This window comes from Acipenser ruthenus, chromosome 17, assembly GCF_902713425.1.
Source record: "Acipenser ruthenus chromosome 17, fAciRut3.2 maternal haplotype, whole genome shotgun sequence".
Lineage (NCBI taxonomy): Eukaryota > Metazoa > Chordata > Actinopteri > Acipenseriformes > Acipenseridae > Acipenser > Acipenser ruthenus.
In genome coordinates, this window is record NC_081205.1 from 22,187,932 (window position 1) to 22,203,802 (window position 15,871).

Genomic DNA, 15,871 nt, shown 5'->3' on the forward strand with positions numbered 1-15,871 from the left:
GGAACCAGGATCTGAGCATATAGTTTTTTTTGTTTTGTTTTTTAGGTTTTTGGTTATACATCCCTTCTACTTTGCTCTGTGCTGACCACATCAGTAAAACAAATAATAATAATTGATCATAATCCTCAGGTTGCATTAATGTGAACCGACAGTAGTTCAACACCCTCATACTTTAAGCCAGAAATAAGTTTAGCTTCCAAAACCATTAGATGTGACTGATCATGAGTTGAAACACTATAATTATACAATGACTTCTGCTTAATATAGTTGGATGACAATGCACTTTTTATTTTAACTAGGTTGGGGGTTTTAAATACACTGCTTGACATAAAAAAAATGAGATTTGTCATGACATATAGATAGATATCGGTATTTATACGGATTGTTCTTTTTTAACTGGATTTGTGATCAGACCACTGGTAGGGAAGCCCAGTACATGTTATTTAATTAACAAGTATTGTTTATTTATTTAGCAGACGCCTTTATCCAAGGCGACTTACAGAGACTAGGGTGTGTGAACTATGCATCAGCTGCAGAGTCACTTACAGTTACGTCTCACCCTAAAGACGGAGCACAAGGAGGTTAAGTGACTTGCTCAGGGTCACACAATGAGTCAGTGGCTGAGGTGGGATTTGAACCGGGGACCTCCCTTCATCAGACTTGTGATTCAATAGGCATAGCCATTAGAATGTTTGTTTGTTTATTTGTGTATTTGTGTGTGTGTGTATGTATGTAAAGAAACACAAAAGGAATCCAATAAACTTTACCAAACAAGTAATGATATTTGACTAAATTGTTTGTTATTCATTTTAGACTACTAACTGGTGCTTTTTTTTTTTTTTTTTTTGGTTTGTTTGTATTGTTTTCCAAAGGAAAAAAACCTCCCAAAAATGATGTGTACTAAAAAGCTTTGACAATTAAGTTGCAAATAATAATAACATTGTTTTCTAAAGAAAATAAAAGGCAATTAAAAATGAAAAGTAGTGATTTGTTTTTTTTTTCTGTACTGTATCAGATTATGTCCTTGTGGAAGTCTGCAGTCTTGTTCAGGCTTTAAAGTTAATAAAATAAAGGAGTGTAACAAGCAAATCCATTTTTGTAACATCACCCAAGACACAATTTCATCTACAGGTTTAAATAAAGGACAGTCAAGAGATCCTAGGTTTAACCTTTGGCATGCCTATTGTGTGATGTATTAATGTGTCAAACAGTAGTCTTTTCTGGAAAAACTAGGTAATGTATGTTTGTTAACTGTTACCATGACAATGTTCTGTAGCAAGTGCAGTTTGAGCTGTAGTGATGTCAGAGCAGGAGATGTTTCTAAGGTCCACGATCTTTCAGCTAGTGTTATTTGCTGCTGTTTAATGTTTCTTTTCTTTCTCATTCTATTTGCTAAGCAGACCACCTTATCTAAAGAAACATTAGGTAGTCAGGGTCAATGAAACCAGAGACATAGCCCACATTTTTTAACATGTTCAGCTTCTTTCTTCTCTGAGCAGTTGCATGTGTCTTGATCAGGAGTCCAAACTTTCACAATGATAGGGAAGCCCTGGTCACGATGGTGCAATTAGCATTTCTTGGAAACTCATTTATTTCGCACAGGCTGTGGTACACACTGGGTGGTACCTAGTAATCCCTAATTAAATAAAATTAGAGATGACATTGATTACCGTATAACTGGCTGCATACACCTATGTACGGAGCTTATACTACATAAGCATATGTGCTTGTATGCTGGACTATTTTACAAAAGAAAGAAAAAAAATATATTAGAAATTCACTTACAAGGCTTTGATATGGTTTATCAATTTTGCTATCTCAATTTACTAAGCTATTTTGTTAAATGAAAGCAAATGTTTAAACATCTTTTGCCGTCTTGCATTTGCACTCATCTTCAAGGTCAGTGGCGCTTAGAAAACGGCATCTACCAAAGTAATATTTGCAAGGTTATCATGCTATGAAATGTAAAGTGGTGTTTTGAGGAAGTCTGAGCTCAATGATATCGCAATAGGAAGCAGCCTACTTCTAGCGCGGTTGCAGCTTGGAGGAAGTGGTTACCATGGCTACACAGTGACTGAAAACTTCATGATTTTTTAATCTGCAGAAGGCAGTTTTTAATTGATACTAGCTTAATTGCTATAACATATGCAGTTTGTTGGTGCTAGATTTTAGCTGTGAGCCTATGAATTGATTATCACCTTCAGCATCGCACTATAATTACAAACCTACATTGCCGGCATTACAATCTAAGAGACCGAATAACTTGTTGTGAATCTTCCTTGTTCATTGGACCTGGAAAGTGAAATTGTCCCCAACCCTTCAGGGCCTTCTTTATTGCAATTAACCAAACAGGTGCTTTAACCCTGCAGACACAGCTGAAGTGAAACAATAGCAGTCCTTCTGAAAGCCAGAGTAAGCAATATGTGTGTGTGTATATCCGTAAGAGGTTATTTCAGGCAGCTGTTTATATCGTACAAATAGCGTTTGCCATTCCCATTGATTTCAATAACAAATGGATTTTTTATACCATGTTAAGCATGACATATATTTCAGCTGTTTGGATCTCGTTATATGCCATTCACATAGATTTAAATAACAAATGCACTGCTTATTACTGTAGTAATCGCTCTTACTAATCCACCAATCAGCTGTTATCTCGTTACCTTGCCATTCACATAGATTTCTATAAAACAGGCAGAACTTTACTGTAGTAAAAGCTTGACAGATCGATCAGTCACTGTTTGCACCTCGCTAATGAGCGATTACCCCTGTACTGTACCTTGGCTATTTAATCTCTGTATGCAGTGTCGGGTTTACAGTTTGAAAAAACACCACTGACTCTGTTGGATACTGTGCGTTTGCTAAAGCATGCTTGGAACTCTGTCAGTCAGCAAACAATGCAACATTGCTTCAAAAAAGCTGGGGTTTCTGTAGTTGAGGAGGAGAGTGCTGACGAAAATACAACCGAAACTGAAACTCTGACAACACCAGAGGGGATGTCAGAGGAAGAATCCTCAGCTGCCACTTTAGCAACCAGCCTGCCTGACACAGAAACAGATGATGTAAGCGTGCGTGATGTGCTTGTAACACTGCCAATATGGAGCACCATCCGGACATACAGCCAAATTGGAATTTTTTAGAAAACGCTGACAAGGTTTGCTGTCCATACTTGCAAAAAAAAGTTTGTCCATATTTGTATCACAGAGTTCTTCGCTGGAAACAATTTGCAGCAATGTAGCCTACCTGTACTGCACATTTCTTGCATTACTTTTTTGCAACTTACTTTTTATCACATTCATAGGTTTTAATACATTCAATACACAATTTTAACTGCATACACTTTTTTTTTTTTGATTAGTGTACTGATGATTGGGGGACATTTTGAATGTCAGGTTATTGTGTGGGAGTTTATACCGTCCATCGCTTACTGCGGGTGAATCACGTTAACACAAACGCACCCGTTCTAGGTGGTGGAGACTGAACTGTGTGTGTGTGTGTGTGTATATATATATATATATATATATATATATATATATATATATATATATCTATGTCATAACACCAAGGGGTTAACCACTTCCACTCTGTAGCTCCCCTCATGATTCTGGTTTACCAGACAATTGTTTTGGTCACATGGTTGTTGTAGTCCATTAATGTTTGCTTCATAAAGCCGCAGATACTGACCACTTGATTCACACGACGCGTCAATTAAACACTGGACTATTTGAATCCTATTTGAATCGCCAAGCATGTCATGAACTGTTGGGTCTTTTGAATAGTTTAATCATGAATACTGTGGAGAGCTTTATATTAAATCAGTAGGAATTTACAAAGTTTAAATTGTCTTACTATGTTGTGGAGGTTCTGAGTTCTGCTCCAGTTTTGAGCTCTCATATATTTATTTCTCTAAATCTGCCATTACCTGACTTTAAGCTGCTTTGAACTTCTACTAAAATCAACTCAAGCAACCCCACCCACTCTCTGTCTAACATAACATGAAACAGGTGGCAAGGTCACATTTTCACATGATTTGAATGGAATGAGGAAGGCTGCTCAGTTACAGAACTTAGGATTCTCTGCACAAGTTCAAAGCATCTCCAGGGAAGATTTTAAAAAAATAAAAACACCAAAAAACTACATTGAAGCAACAGACCACAGTACCATTCAAAATGGTCGCAAACACAAACTAATTATGGACTGAACTCACTACTGCTTAACACAGTACAAAAGAACCGTGCTGCAGGGCTCCCAATGTTTGTGAACAGTACATATTCAATGTTAGTATTTTCCAAGTGGACAATGTCATGTTTTAGGCACAGTAATTCATTTATTTTGTAGAAAAATACAGGCTGTTTTACAAATTTCAACACATCTTTTAATAGCAGTGAATTAAAGTGTAATCGCTCAATTGACAGCTGTAGAATTAACCCCTCCTCCATTTGGGCACGTAGGGATTGTGTCTAACTTTGAGTGCACATCAGGTGACATTATTTTTGTATAATCTGCAAAATCTGTTTTTAGATTGTCTGAAACAGCACACTGCATGCTATGAATTGCAGGTAAAATTGCTGTGCTTTGCCTTTGTTTTCCGAACTCCTCCCTAGAAAAAGAGGAAGAAATTATTTTGAAATGGAAAATTTCAGTTTCAAAAATAAACCAGACAGTAACTCATGGGAAATCCCCAAGGGCTGAAAGAAAGTGTCTCAGCACCAATTATTTTACAATAATCAATATTATACTTATGTTTTCCATGTTATATCGGTAAGATGCTGGCACAAGACATTAAGCAAAGCGGGGGGTTCAGGCAGGGAACTCGCTTTTAATCAATCAAATGAAACTTATCAAACGTCAGTAACCAGACAATTGTCAACAGCAGTACCATATCGCTAACAATGTAATCACTTGTCCAATGATTATCAAGGAAAGGATTTAAATCTTACCTGATCCATTACCTTCCCGCTGTGAGTTAGTTTGCCTCGTCCTCCCCAGCCTCCACCTGTTTTTTTGCTTTGTCTAAGGGGGAAGGCAGCTATCCTGCCCCCTCCCCATGGCTGCCCTAAAAGTCAGCCTCTCCACTTATCAGCGGGAAGATTTATGGGCAGGGGTTCCCTGAGGTGAGGTCAAAGATGTATTGTATGTTAAATGTGTTATCCAAAAAAGAATGTGTAATATGCATAAATGTGTTATCATGTTTAATCTATCGCATGAGTTACATGACTGAATTTATTGTATCCATTATACTTTGTTTTGTTTGTTTTATTCTTTATCCTTTTTCCCTGTTTGATTTTACTAAATTAAAACCAAACAACTAATATACTGCAAGGTAAATTACAGGTGCTCATCATATGGTTAAGTGCTTATAGGTACCCTTAATTGGGTTTATATTATAAACATGGGGCAGCAGCAACTGGGTTAAGGGCTAAAGTACAGGCTAGAAGGTCAATGATCTGGCTTGTATCTCTACCCTAAGAATGTAGTTCAATTAAATGAGACCTTTGCTGAATTCAACATTCCCGCAAGTTTGTGTGTTGTGTTGCGTGATTTTGGGATTAAGCACCATAGATGCATCTTTGGATTGTTAGCGACTGGAGGCCAGGGACATAGGGGGAACAGTGCAGCGACTGGGTGGACTGGGTTTGCCTAGCAAAACAAATATGGATAAGGCCCTGTAATACTGATTTTGTTTCTAAAACAATCTGTTTTTTGTTTCACAATCTATTTCTGATCAATTCTTCAACCAGATAAATCAGTTTTTTTTCTACTTAACCTAGTACCATTTTGATATTTCTACTATCTAAGCAATACAACTAAATCAACCTTTAAAACCTCTTGTACTGACAATGTGCATATTTAAACAATTATAAATAATCTTGTAACAGCACGTGTACAAATTATGAATGGATTCAGTGTCACTGCTCTGTTTATTTAAAGCAACACCAAAGGCAACACTTCCTTTTTTCACGTCCCTTTTTGTGGCTTACTGTATATCATTTCCGCTCTCCTTCCATTTTCCATTCTCTACCTTTTAAAATGAACATCTTAATTGCTTCAAACAATAAATGCATGTATTTTGCATACTGTATGTGGCTAGGGGAGGGAATGTAACGACCAGGTTATATGTGGCAGCTGTTTCTTTCAATCACTTGATATATTCTGAGCTTTGTAGAAGGAAGGAGGAGAGCAGTTGATGTCCTTGTTTGAGGGTTTATATTAATGATATATCTTGTAACAATTGTAAGTCGCCCTGGATAAGGGCGTCTGCTAATAATAATAATAATAATAATAATAATAATAATAATAATAATAATAATAATGAAAGAAACTTAAATTCAATGACAAACGTTTCGACTGGAAGTCGATAAGAGATAGTATTAGTATGTGAGGCTCTTGACTGTGGGGTGGATGTCATGTATGCGCTCTGGATGTAAGAGCGAGACATTGTTTGGGAGTTCTAGCAGTTGAATGTTCAATACAAAGCTTCCAGTAAAGGGCTTGTTAATGTAAGGCACTGGTTTATTTGGATGATGTTGCTATATGACTAATAAGCTGTAAGAAAATTGATCTCAATATTTGGTTTTCACTACTTTTAATGTACTTTTTTGCTTAATCCATTAACTGGTATTTTGTAGACTTCCCTTTTGAGCTGGGGTGCAGAGCTTTATCCAGCCCTGTGGAACTGAAGCTTGATATTCTGTATACCTCCTGACACTCAATGAGTGCTGCCTTGAAAAGGAAGGAATCTGCCTTCGGGGATTTCCTTCTATGGATTTGAGCCTTAATGAATAAGTCATTATACATACATAGTGTGTTTTATGAATCAACATTTTCCTTTGTGACCAGAGGGTGCACATATTTATACTGCTCCCGGAAGAGCAAGACCACATATAGTCCAATCCATCATTTTTTGCACTGCGGATCCACAGCGAAGCCATCAGACCTATAGTGCCGGAGGACAACACAGATCTGAATGGCTTCATTGTAGACCCGCAGGCTCCCTATCAGCCACAGGGGTCGCTGGTGCACAGTGAACCATGGATTGCCCTGCCGACCTAAGACCTCCCTACCCGGGCGATGCTCGGCCAATTGTGCGCCGCCCCTGGGAACCCCCGGTCATGGTCGGCAATGACATAGCCTGGATTCGAACCTGCGATCTCCAGGCAATAGGGCGCATCCTGCACTCCATGCGGAGCACTTTTACTGGATGCACCACTCAGGAGCCCCATGTATTAAAATACATGTTCGTTAACTAAAGATACCCAGGTTTAGCAGTATAACTTGTATTAAGGCTGTTGTTGTCACTGTTAGTGAAGCCTCATTCTAATTTATATTTAAAAATCATACAACTTTATTATAATTTTAATGTTGCCCAATAAAAGCTACAGTAATATGACATTTTATCATCTCATTCATAGCTCTACTAAATGTAAGTGTACAGTAAGCTTATTTCAGTGTGAATTGATTACTGTAATGGTTTTGGAGCAAACTCAGAGACAAAGAATACACGTTTCAATGTTTCAATTTATTAGCAGAGATAAGCCTACTTATTCTCAAAGCGGTTTTGTTTTAACAAGTTTTCAAAACGTTTTAGGTAAGTGAAGATATCTTCCTTTTTTTGACACTTGTTGAATGCTGTAGATTAATGTTATATACCTTTTTATATGTTGTATACTGTTGCAATTTAAGTGACTATACCTTTTAAGGACAGACCTATTTAGGCTATTCTATAAAAATTAAAAAAGTGTGTTGATAATAATTAACTAAAATGAATTTTACCTTAAATTAAGGTAGCTGGTGATAAAAGCAAACTTGTTTTTCCCTTAAAATGTTTATGATTTTATATGAAGAAACTTCTGCTAAATAGGCTTTTACATTACTGATCTGCAATAACAACACAATATTAAAGTACCTGAAAATATTTCCAGTGGGAACATCATAAAACCATTTCAATATACACAATACACGTTTACAGTACAACAAGCCATCACTGACTTATTAATGTGTTATTTTCTGTAATAGCATAATCCTTTTAAGAAAAAAACACTTTTTTTTTTTTTTAATAAGAAGGCGCCTCTATTTAAAGCACTGCTGTTTAACATCCAAGAATGTGACTGATTTTTCATAGTGTTACTTAGTTATTTGCCTACCCCAGTATTTACATTCTCTTTTAAGAAAATGTTTTGGCCCTGCCTACCTACCCACGCCATTACCGGTACCAGAACATTAATTTTGTTTGACCTAATCATATTTTTCCAGGACAGTCTCATTTGAATAAATGTACTGATTTGTATTTTCATTATAAATCTGCTTTGCTTTTTAATTTTGTTGTGCTACACTCAGTGAATATGCACAACATATTTAGATTTTTGTTGTTGTTGTTGTTGTTGTAGAGCTTTATTAGCAGAGTTTCTCAAACAAAGTATTTCTAAATATTGCAATAACAGATTGGGTCCAGATTCTGTTATAATCGAAACAAGTAGGTATGTAAAAATATAAGGATGATGATAAATCTATTGTTTAACAGTATATTGGTAATTTAAAAACAGTACCAGTTCTTGCCTTATTTGGTATTTACAAATGTTAGTTTACTTAAATATGTGAAAAATATCACCTTTTCCATTAAAAATAGAAGTGACACAGACATTACTAATAATCTCGAAGTTCCTCTTCCACCCCTTTATAAGAAGATCATTACTGCACACTGAGTTTATAGATAATATTAACTGTTACTTGTGAACATCAGCAAAGACACACTAAGGCTTTTGCCATGCATCACTTCAATAACAAGACCTTTCAGCTTGCTTTAATTGTAATAGTCTGTGGATTGGTCTTAGCAGCAAGTGGTAAGTATTGTGAAATTAGGTTAGGAATTTGCTACTTGTAGTTAGTCTTTAATTCTTGATAGTTAAATGGTTTTAAAATTTTAAACAACCTGTGCAATTATTGAGGTATTTTTTTTTAACAGCTTATGTAATATCAACATTTACGTTTCGATTTTTTGTATTGTATCATTCTAATTTCTTTCTATGAAAGTTTGCTACAGTGCAGAGCATTTTATGATGTGTACATTGTTCTCTAAGTGTAATTAATGTCACTAAATAACTCCTTGTTTAGAAAAAAACACACCATATAATAGTTTGTATGGTGAAAATAGATATCGTCTCATGACCTCCAGCATGATAGCATTTTTTTCATGTCAGCTGGAAATGATGAGCTCCATATTAGTCATACTGTATGCTGTTTTGTTTTTCTGTGTTCTCCAGATCCAGGAAAGCCAAGCTCTTGTTGCAAAATGACCCGCAGAACTAAAATCAGAACTCCCATCACCGCTTATGCAATCCAGAAAGAGGCACTGCCCTGCGTGCACGCTGTAATGTAAGAATCATAGGATTAAAGACTTCAGTCATGTAACTTAATCATCCTAGAGGAACCAATGATGCCTTGCTTTTATAGGGTCATAAACATCAATGTTGTCAATCAGCACCTTTGGACATGTTATGATATGTCCCAATTATGTCATGTGGTCACTGCATACAGTATCTGTGATGTCGTCAAGTTCAAGGGACTTTTTTTTACCACTTTATATGAAACTTTAAATAGAATCTAGTGACCCTATTTGAAAGCAGTCGGCACATTTTCTAAATACCATGATAAAACCATTACATCGGTTTAAAAATGTAAGCGAACAAAAACAATCCTGTTGCCTTTGTACTTGCTTTAAAATAAGGTCTCAGGAGTTTTGGGTGATACATTTTAATTATATATTGCTGGTCTTATTATCCTTTATTTCCCGATTTGTTGTTCTCTGTGAGTGACTCTGCTTTGTCGTCACCATAAATGTTTTTTTTTTATTGTATTTATTTATTTATTTATTTATTTATTTATTTATTTATTTATTTATTTACAGATTCACCAGTAATGGTTTGAAGTATTGCAGCAATCCATCAATGCCCTGGGTTAAAAAAGCGATTGAACAGCTTCAGTAAGTTTAAAAAAAAAATAAAACTGAATTGATTTTTGTAAGAAAAATAGTTAAATCAGGTAATATATGTAATATTACTATATGTAAAATACATAGCATAGACGTGTTTTAATTCTTTTTCAGCAATTCCTTACTTTTTGTTTTTTGCATTATCAGGAGCACACAGAAAGCGCAATAACAGTTGACCTTCACTCAGAACTCTAAAGCCAGCCTCACACCTTCACAACAAGAAGCCTCCCTACTACAACTGTGCTGAAGGAGAGAAAGGCTTTCAATATGAAGCTGCAAAAGTGATAATCCACAACACAAAATGATGCTGTATTAATCACCAGGTACAGCAGATCAAAGGACCCACCTGTCATAAAACGTGAAACTGGAACTAAAATCATTGGTGTAAGATGTTGTAAGACATCATTAGTGTAACACAAGCTAAGGAGTACTGTAGTTTGTAATCCAAGGTTATTGTATAATCCCTATACATGTTTTTAAATTTAAAAAATGCAAAATGAAGTAGCTCACATAAATAAGTACTGGAGTGACTAATCTCTTACATTGTTGGTAATTTTCCAGTTTAAATTATTTAAGAAATATTTATATGGTATATCATTTATTTTTTTAGTGTCTTGGTCTAGTTGTAAATTAACATCTGTATGAATGTGTGTGTTTGTTTATTTATTACCTACTTTTTGGTTAACATTCCATTAATTCGATATGTATTTATTATTTTCTGTTTTAAAATATATCGTTATTTTAGTACCTCTGTTATCATTTAAATTGTTTTATGAACTTGAACAAATGTATTGTTTGTTTGACAAATGTGTAATGTGTTTTTTTTCTACCAATGTAATTAATATCACCCAGCTTGGGTTTCTATGGAAACAACATGAGTCCACCTCATTGCTGTATCCCTGATTTAAAAACATAATAATAATAAAATAAATATTATACACTTTTTGTGATAGCTAATTTATTATAGTGTTTTAAATGACAACTAATTTGCTAATGGTATTAAAATGTTAAAATATTAACACTTTACATCGAGCCCGATTTTCGAACTTTGAAAATTGTTCCTGCTTCGCTCTGAAACACTGCCACTCTTTATACGGACGGATAGTCATACTGACCATTCTGAAGCAGGTGCAAATCTAACTGGTGGAAGTTTGTATTATCTACCACTTTGGATTTTGGAAAATAGACACAGATTCTTAGACCATTATATATTCCACCAAAAAGAAAATATCAGTTTAACTAATGAACCAAACTAGCGCATAGATTCCAGCCATGTCGTCTGCAGCTTTAGAAAATAGTCTCCTTTGAAAATAACCCCTGACCTCACTGTGATTTCACACGTATTTATAGCATTGTATTCAGTTTATAGCAGTTCTCATTAGATAGTATCCCCACTTGCAGTTATGTAGTCATGCCTGTGCTACTGTTTTAATGTACCTAAAATACATACCAACTACAACAGCACTGCTTTCCAATATTACTGGAATTTGATTTAGGAAACCCCGAACCCCAAGGTAATATATTGAGTGCTGCTCGGTGGGTGTAATTTACAGCAATAGCAATGACAGGATTAATCGAGGGACATAAAAAAAAATCCTTGATTTCAAAACAAAATTGAAAAAAGTCATTGAAAAGGTCTTTGATTTTATATTGTGGATTTTAGTTTCTTATAATATTTTTACTTGTATTATTTAAATCTTTTACATGGTAGTTTAGACTTAATTGCCCCTACATTGTGTACAGGTATTTAAAGGTAGACTACTATAAATATATTGGTAAAATGTGTGTTTGTAAAATATATGTATTGTCAAATACACCCTTAGCAACAATGTCATAGGATATAGCCAGCATGGATTCAGATGAGGGAACCTGTGCTTAACTAAAGTACTTGGCTTTTTTTAAAGATGTAATAGCCAATGTAGAGGATGACAGTGTGTTTGTTATAATTTATCTTGGTTAAAAAAAAAAAAAATCCTGAAAAATAAAATCAGCAGGAATACAGTGGAGGACATGCAATTAGAGACAGAACTGGTTAAAACAGAAAGCAGAGAGTACAGTAATTGTGAGAGATTGGGTTGAACTTGGGAGCATCATACATTAATATCTCTCCATGAGTAATTTCCTAATTATGCAATAGAAATTACTAATATTCAGTTCTTCTTTCCATCCTATAAAAGCTGGACATCACTACAGTATGTTCATAGTTAAAATCTGAAATAGACAGACTCACCAAAATATTTAGGATTTTACCATGCATCACTTTAATATGACATTTCAACTTGCTTTAATTGTAATTATCTGTGGATTGGCCATTGCAACAAATGGTAAGTATGTAAGACATTTTGTCTGTATAAAAGAGGGCTTGTAACCTACAGACACGTGTCTTAACAGTATAAAGAAGCCTTTGATATTTATTGTTTTATTTTATGATTTGTTTGACTTTGAAAGGTGGCATTGATTTGACTGGGGCACAATGAGATCTCATTTAAAATAAAACCAATTTTAGGAACGCTTTTGTAAAAAATGTAACTACAGTTAAACTATTTTTGTGTGACATTGTTTTGGGATGCTATTTTCACAGACATTTTAAATTACTTTTCAAATGTAGAAAACACTATACATAATCAAACCATGTAAAAGGCAGTAAATGCAAATGTAATTATTATTTCATTTAATTATTTTCTTGAGGATTTGTATTATACCTTTGATACAAATTTTATAAAGCTGCATTTCACTATCATGTTACTATATTAGTTGTTTAATTAATATCACGATATAGAGGGAGAAAAAAAACGCGTAAGCTCGCAGAGACATACTTTTTTTATTGCTAATACTGCTAAAAATACAAAAACAGTATAATCAAGTTTATTTTATACTAATATACAACAAATCATATACATACCAAACATTGTTAGTTTCCTAGGCAAACACATAAATTATATTTGCATGCGTCAGTGTGGTTCCTTGCATTTTTTCCATGCGATTACTTATTTTTAAAATGTGAAATTTCGGCATTATAAATGAGATGTACTTTTAAAACATCAAAACACATTTCAAAATAATGCAACATTCAGCATGACACCGTACTTAATACCTTTAGATGTGTCATGCATTTACACGCAGAGAAGATTAAATTACTTCCGGATTGGCTAGCCTGCGTGGTGAAGTATATATATTTCAGTTTTGAGGTGGCTGAAGATGGCATGGAATACTAAACAATATAACAAGAATTTGTTTTTCTCAATGGATATTGTGAAGCAAAGCTAAGTTCAAGTAAGGTATTGCTTTTCTTATGTAAATATCTGTTAACGTCTATATTTTTCATAGTGCAAAATGTTATTATATTTTTTCTGTGATTTGGAAGACTTCGATATTATCGATATCTATATTGAATATATACGTGTACAGTATCGACATACATTTTTTTTTATTACACCCCTTATATATATTATGTATAGCTGGTGCTTAAATGGAAGTGTTAGACATATTTGCGTAGTTGAGAATTTCTTTAGTACTGGTCGGCATGTATCTTAATAGAGCACGATATTGATAATAAATAAGCTCCAAGGTGCCACACGAAAACATATGCATACTTTAGTGTTTCAATTAATAATGTGCATTCATTGTTTATTAAAAAGGGGGAGATAGTGAAGCTGTATAAATTAGGAGCTTTGTTTTAACAGAGCAGAGTTCGCTCACACTGTTTCTTAATATTACATGATAGCACTCATTTCTATGTAGCTTTTTAGATACAATACGTTTTTCACTATTTCACTATTCTTTGTCCTCTTGTCCTCTAGGTGCTGGAAAACCAATCCCTTGTTGCCAGCAGACTAGCAGACAACCGATAAAAGGTCGCATCACTGGGTATATATTCCAGGAAGAGGCATTGCCATGCGTCAAAGCTGTAATGTAAGAAGATAAATACTTTCTAGTACCGCTGCTAAAGAGTCTAAACACTAGGGATTACTCTAGAGTAAAAGGTGTGAACCTGTACGTTGTTTTCCATCTGGTCTACCTGTGAAGTGTTGTTTTAAAAAAACTAAGAATATACATGACTGTGAACTTAATCCAATAACGACTGTTTTGAAATGTTTAATATAAACTGTGTTCACCTGACTTTTGAAATCAGAATTACCTTTCAGAAAACAGTCATTCATTTCAACGTTCCCTGTAACTGAACAGTTGCCGAAAACAGTTGCAGAATGTTTTTCCTTTTCCTTGAGCATTCAATGTTTTATTTCCTACAGATTCTACAGTAATGGAAAAATCATTTGTAGCAATCCCAAAATGCCCTGGGTGAAAATCAAGATTGAACAGTTTGAGTAAGTCACTTAAAATATAATAACAGTTTAGTTCACTGAGAAATGTATGTAATTTACAGAGACTGCATTTTGTTTTCTTTTCATTTAATGCATTTATTTGTATTATTTTTCAGAAGCAGTCAATAAACACTTGTGCCTAGGCTCCAAGACAAGCTCCCAGCCTCTATCATTAATATATCAGAGATCAACTACCCAACCACATCATTCAACTCAATGCCTATAGCCATTATATATTCAGGAGGCAAGATTGGTTCTGTTATTTTATTTTAAGCATGGTTATATAGTAACTAAAGAATCTTTTTGGCTGAAAAAGACCAAAGTGCAGTTGTTCCCCAGAATGTTAGCCATTTTTTAGGAATACAGAATGACTAGGGATGAGAAGTTTACTCCTTTACTAAATGTCTTGCTATTCCTGAATAGATAACAATCCCCTCAAAGATTATAATAAGCAAGACATCCCATGATTGCAGTGGCAGCTCCTATGTTATTCATTATTACAAATGCAGAATAACTGGTTATCAGTTCTTCAGTTTCCACAATGAAATGAGTTTCAGTGAGATATCTGCCATTCTGGGGAACAGCTGCACTTGTGAGTTGGTTTTCTGATAAAATGATATTGCTTATTTAAAAATGAGACGATTATTTAGCCATTATTTATTATTATTATTATTATTATTATTATTATTATTATTATTATTATTATTGGGATCATAATGTAAGGATTTAAGAAGGGGTCAATTATAATCCCTGGGGGACAAACAAGACAGTACAGATATTTGGACTGTTTTAGATTATTAAAATAGGCCCCAGTTTGTATGAAGTACCTTAATGCATATGCAATAGCAGTTTTAATTTTCGTGTGATTTGTAATTTGTCTCTTCATACTAAGTGCTTTAAAACATCATATTTATTTTGATTGAACAAAAAGGCTGGCATCTGTGGCATTGACTAACGTTGTGTTGATGGAATGGATTGGGTGGACAGTGTATATGTTATGTGATCCACATAGCTTTTTATATGTAAGTGTTCTTATAATTAAGTTATTCAGTTCAGAAGGTATTTTGGATGACAATTGTATTGTTATTTTGGTATATTTTCAACATGTGTCCTCATTTTTACTTTCATTGATGTGTGAATTCTGAATTATGAAATATGTATTTATATTTATACATTGTTTGTTTAAGACAGAAATCTATTATATATTAAATTAACTGCACTGTATTTAAGTAATATCAACTACCGCTGTGTCTTAGTGTGTAACTACATGGTCTCAGTTGCTTGATGTTTGTACATTTTCCAATAAAAGCCTCAACTCACATCAATATTTCTATAAAAGACCAGGCTGATTTATTCACTTTCTATTCTAAAAAAATTGTGCTTTCTTCTGTATTAATTGCACATCACCAGGGGTGATACATTAATAATGACATACAAGCTCAATTTACTAAAGTAGTCTCCTATATGATGATGAATTTTCAGTTCAATAAGAATCGAGTGGCAGACTGTTGAATGAATCAGCCTTCTGTTCTCTTTCTATTTACCAATAGTGATACCTCTG

At 34.4% G+C, this 15,871-nt stretch overlaps 2 protein-coding genes across 4 annotated transcripts in view; both read left to right on the forward strand.

Moving 5' to 3' along the window:
- The window catches only part of LOC131697963 (C-C motif chemokine 4-like), a 36,705-nt gene extending 25,892 nt beyond the window's left edge, over window positions 1-10,813 (forward strand). The window contains exons 1-4 of one of the 2 annotated variants that reach the window (XM_058990127.1): window positions 8,729-8,840; window positions 9,261-9,372; window positions 9,905-9,979; window positions 10,136-10,813. In XM_058990127.1, the coding sequence (XP_058846110.1) occupies window positions 8,765-8,840; window positions 9,261-9,372; window positions 9,905-9,979; window positions 10,136-10,157 (285 nt within the window). In that variant the 5' untranslated portion in view covers window positions 8,729-8,764 and the 3' untranslated portion in view covers window positions 10,158-10,813. Of the gene's footprint in view, window positions 1-8,728; window positions 8,841-9,260; window positions 9,373-9,904; window positions 9,980-10,135 lie in introns of those variants that run through there. The other variant, XM_058990128.1, reaches the window with a different exon arrangement.
- A 1,392-nt stretch (window positions 10,814-12,205) lies between these two features.
- LOC117422943 (C-C motif chemokine 4-like) lies at window positions 12,206-15,637 on the forward strand. Of its 2 annotated transcripts, none has more exons than XM_034038193.3 (4): window positions 12,206-12,312; window positions 13,789-13,900; window positions 14,239-14,313; window positions 14,427-15,637. In XM_034038193.3, exons 1-4 carry the CDS (start codon window positions 12,240-12,242, stop codon window positions 14,437-14,439), a joined length of 273 nt encoding a protein of 90 aa, XP_033894084.3. In that variant the 5' UTR covers window positions 12,206-12,239; the 3' UTR covers window positions 14,440-15,637. The 2 variants fall into 2 exon arrangements, 1 of the variants encoding a protein (XP_033894084.3); XR_004547713.3 differs by lacking the exon at window positions 12,206-12,312 and adding an exon at window positions 13,138-13,261.
- The last annotated feature ends 234 nt before the right edge of the window (window positions 15,638-15,871 follow it).

What these genes read in the sequence shown, in the direction of transcription:
- LOC117422943 (XM_034038193.3), top strand. Translation starts at nt 12,240, where the DNA reads ATGCATCACTTTAATATGACATTTCAACTTGCTTTAATTGTAATTATC. An exon ending in ATTGGCCATTGCAACAAATG is followed by an intron (nt 12,313 to 13,788) that starts GTAAGTATGTAA and finishes CTTGTCCTCTAG; the next exon opens with GTGCTGGAAAACCAATCCCT. An exon ending in CCATGCGTCAAAGCTGTAAT is followed by an intron (nt 13,901 to 14,238) that starts GTAAGAAGATAA and finishes TATTTCCTACAG; the next exon opens with ATTCTACAGTAATGGAAAAA.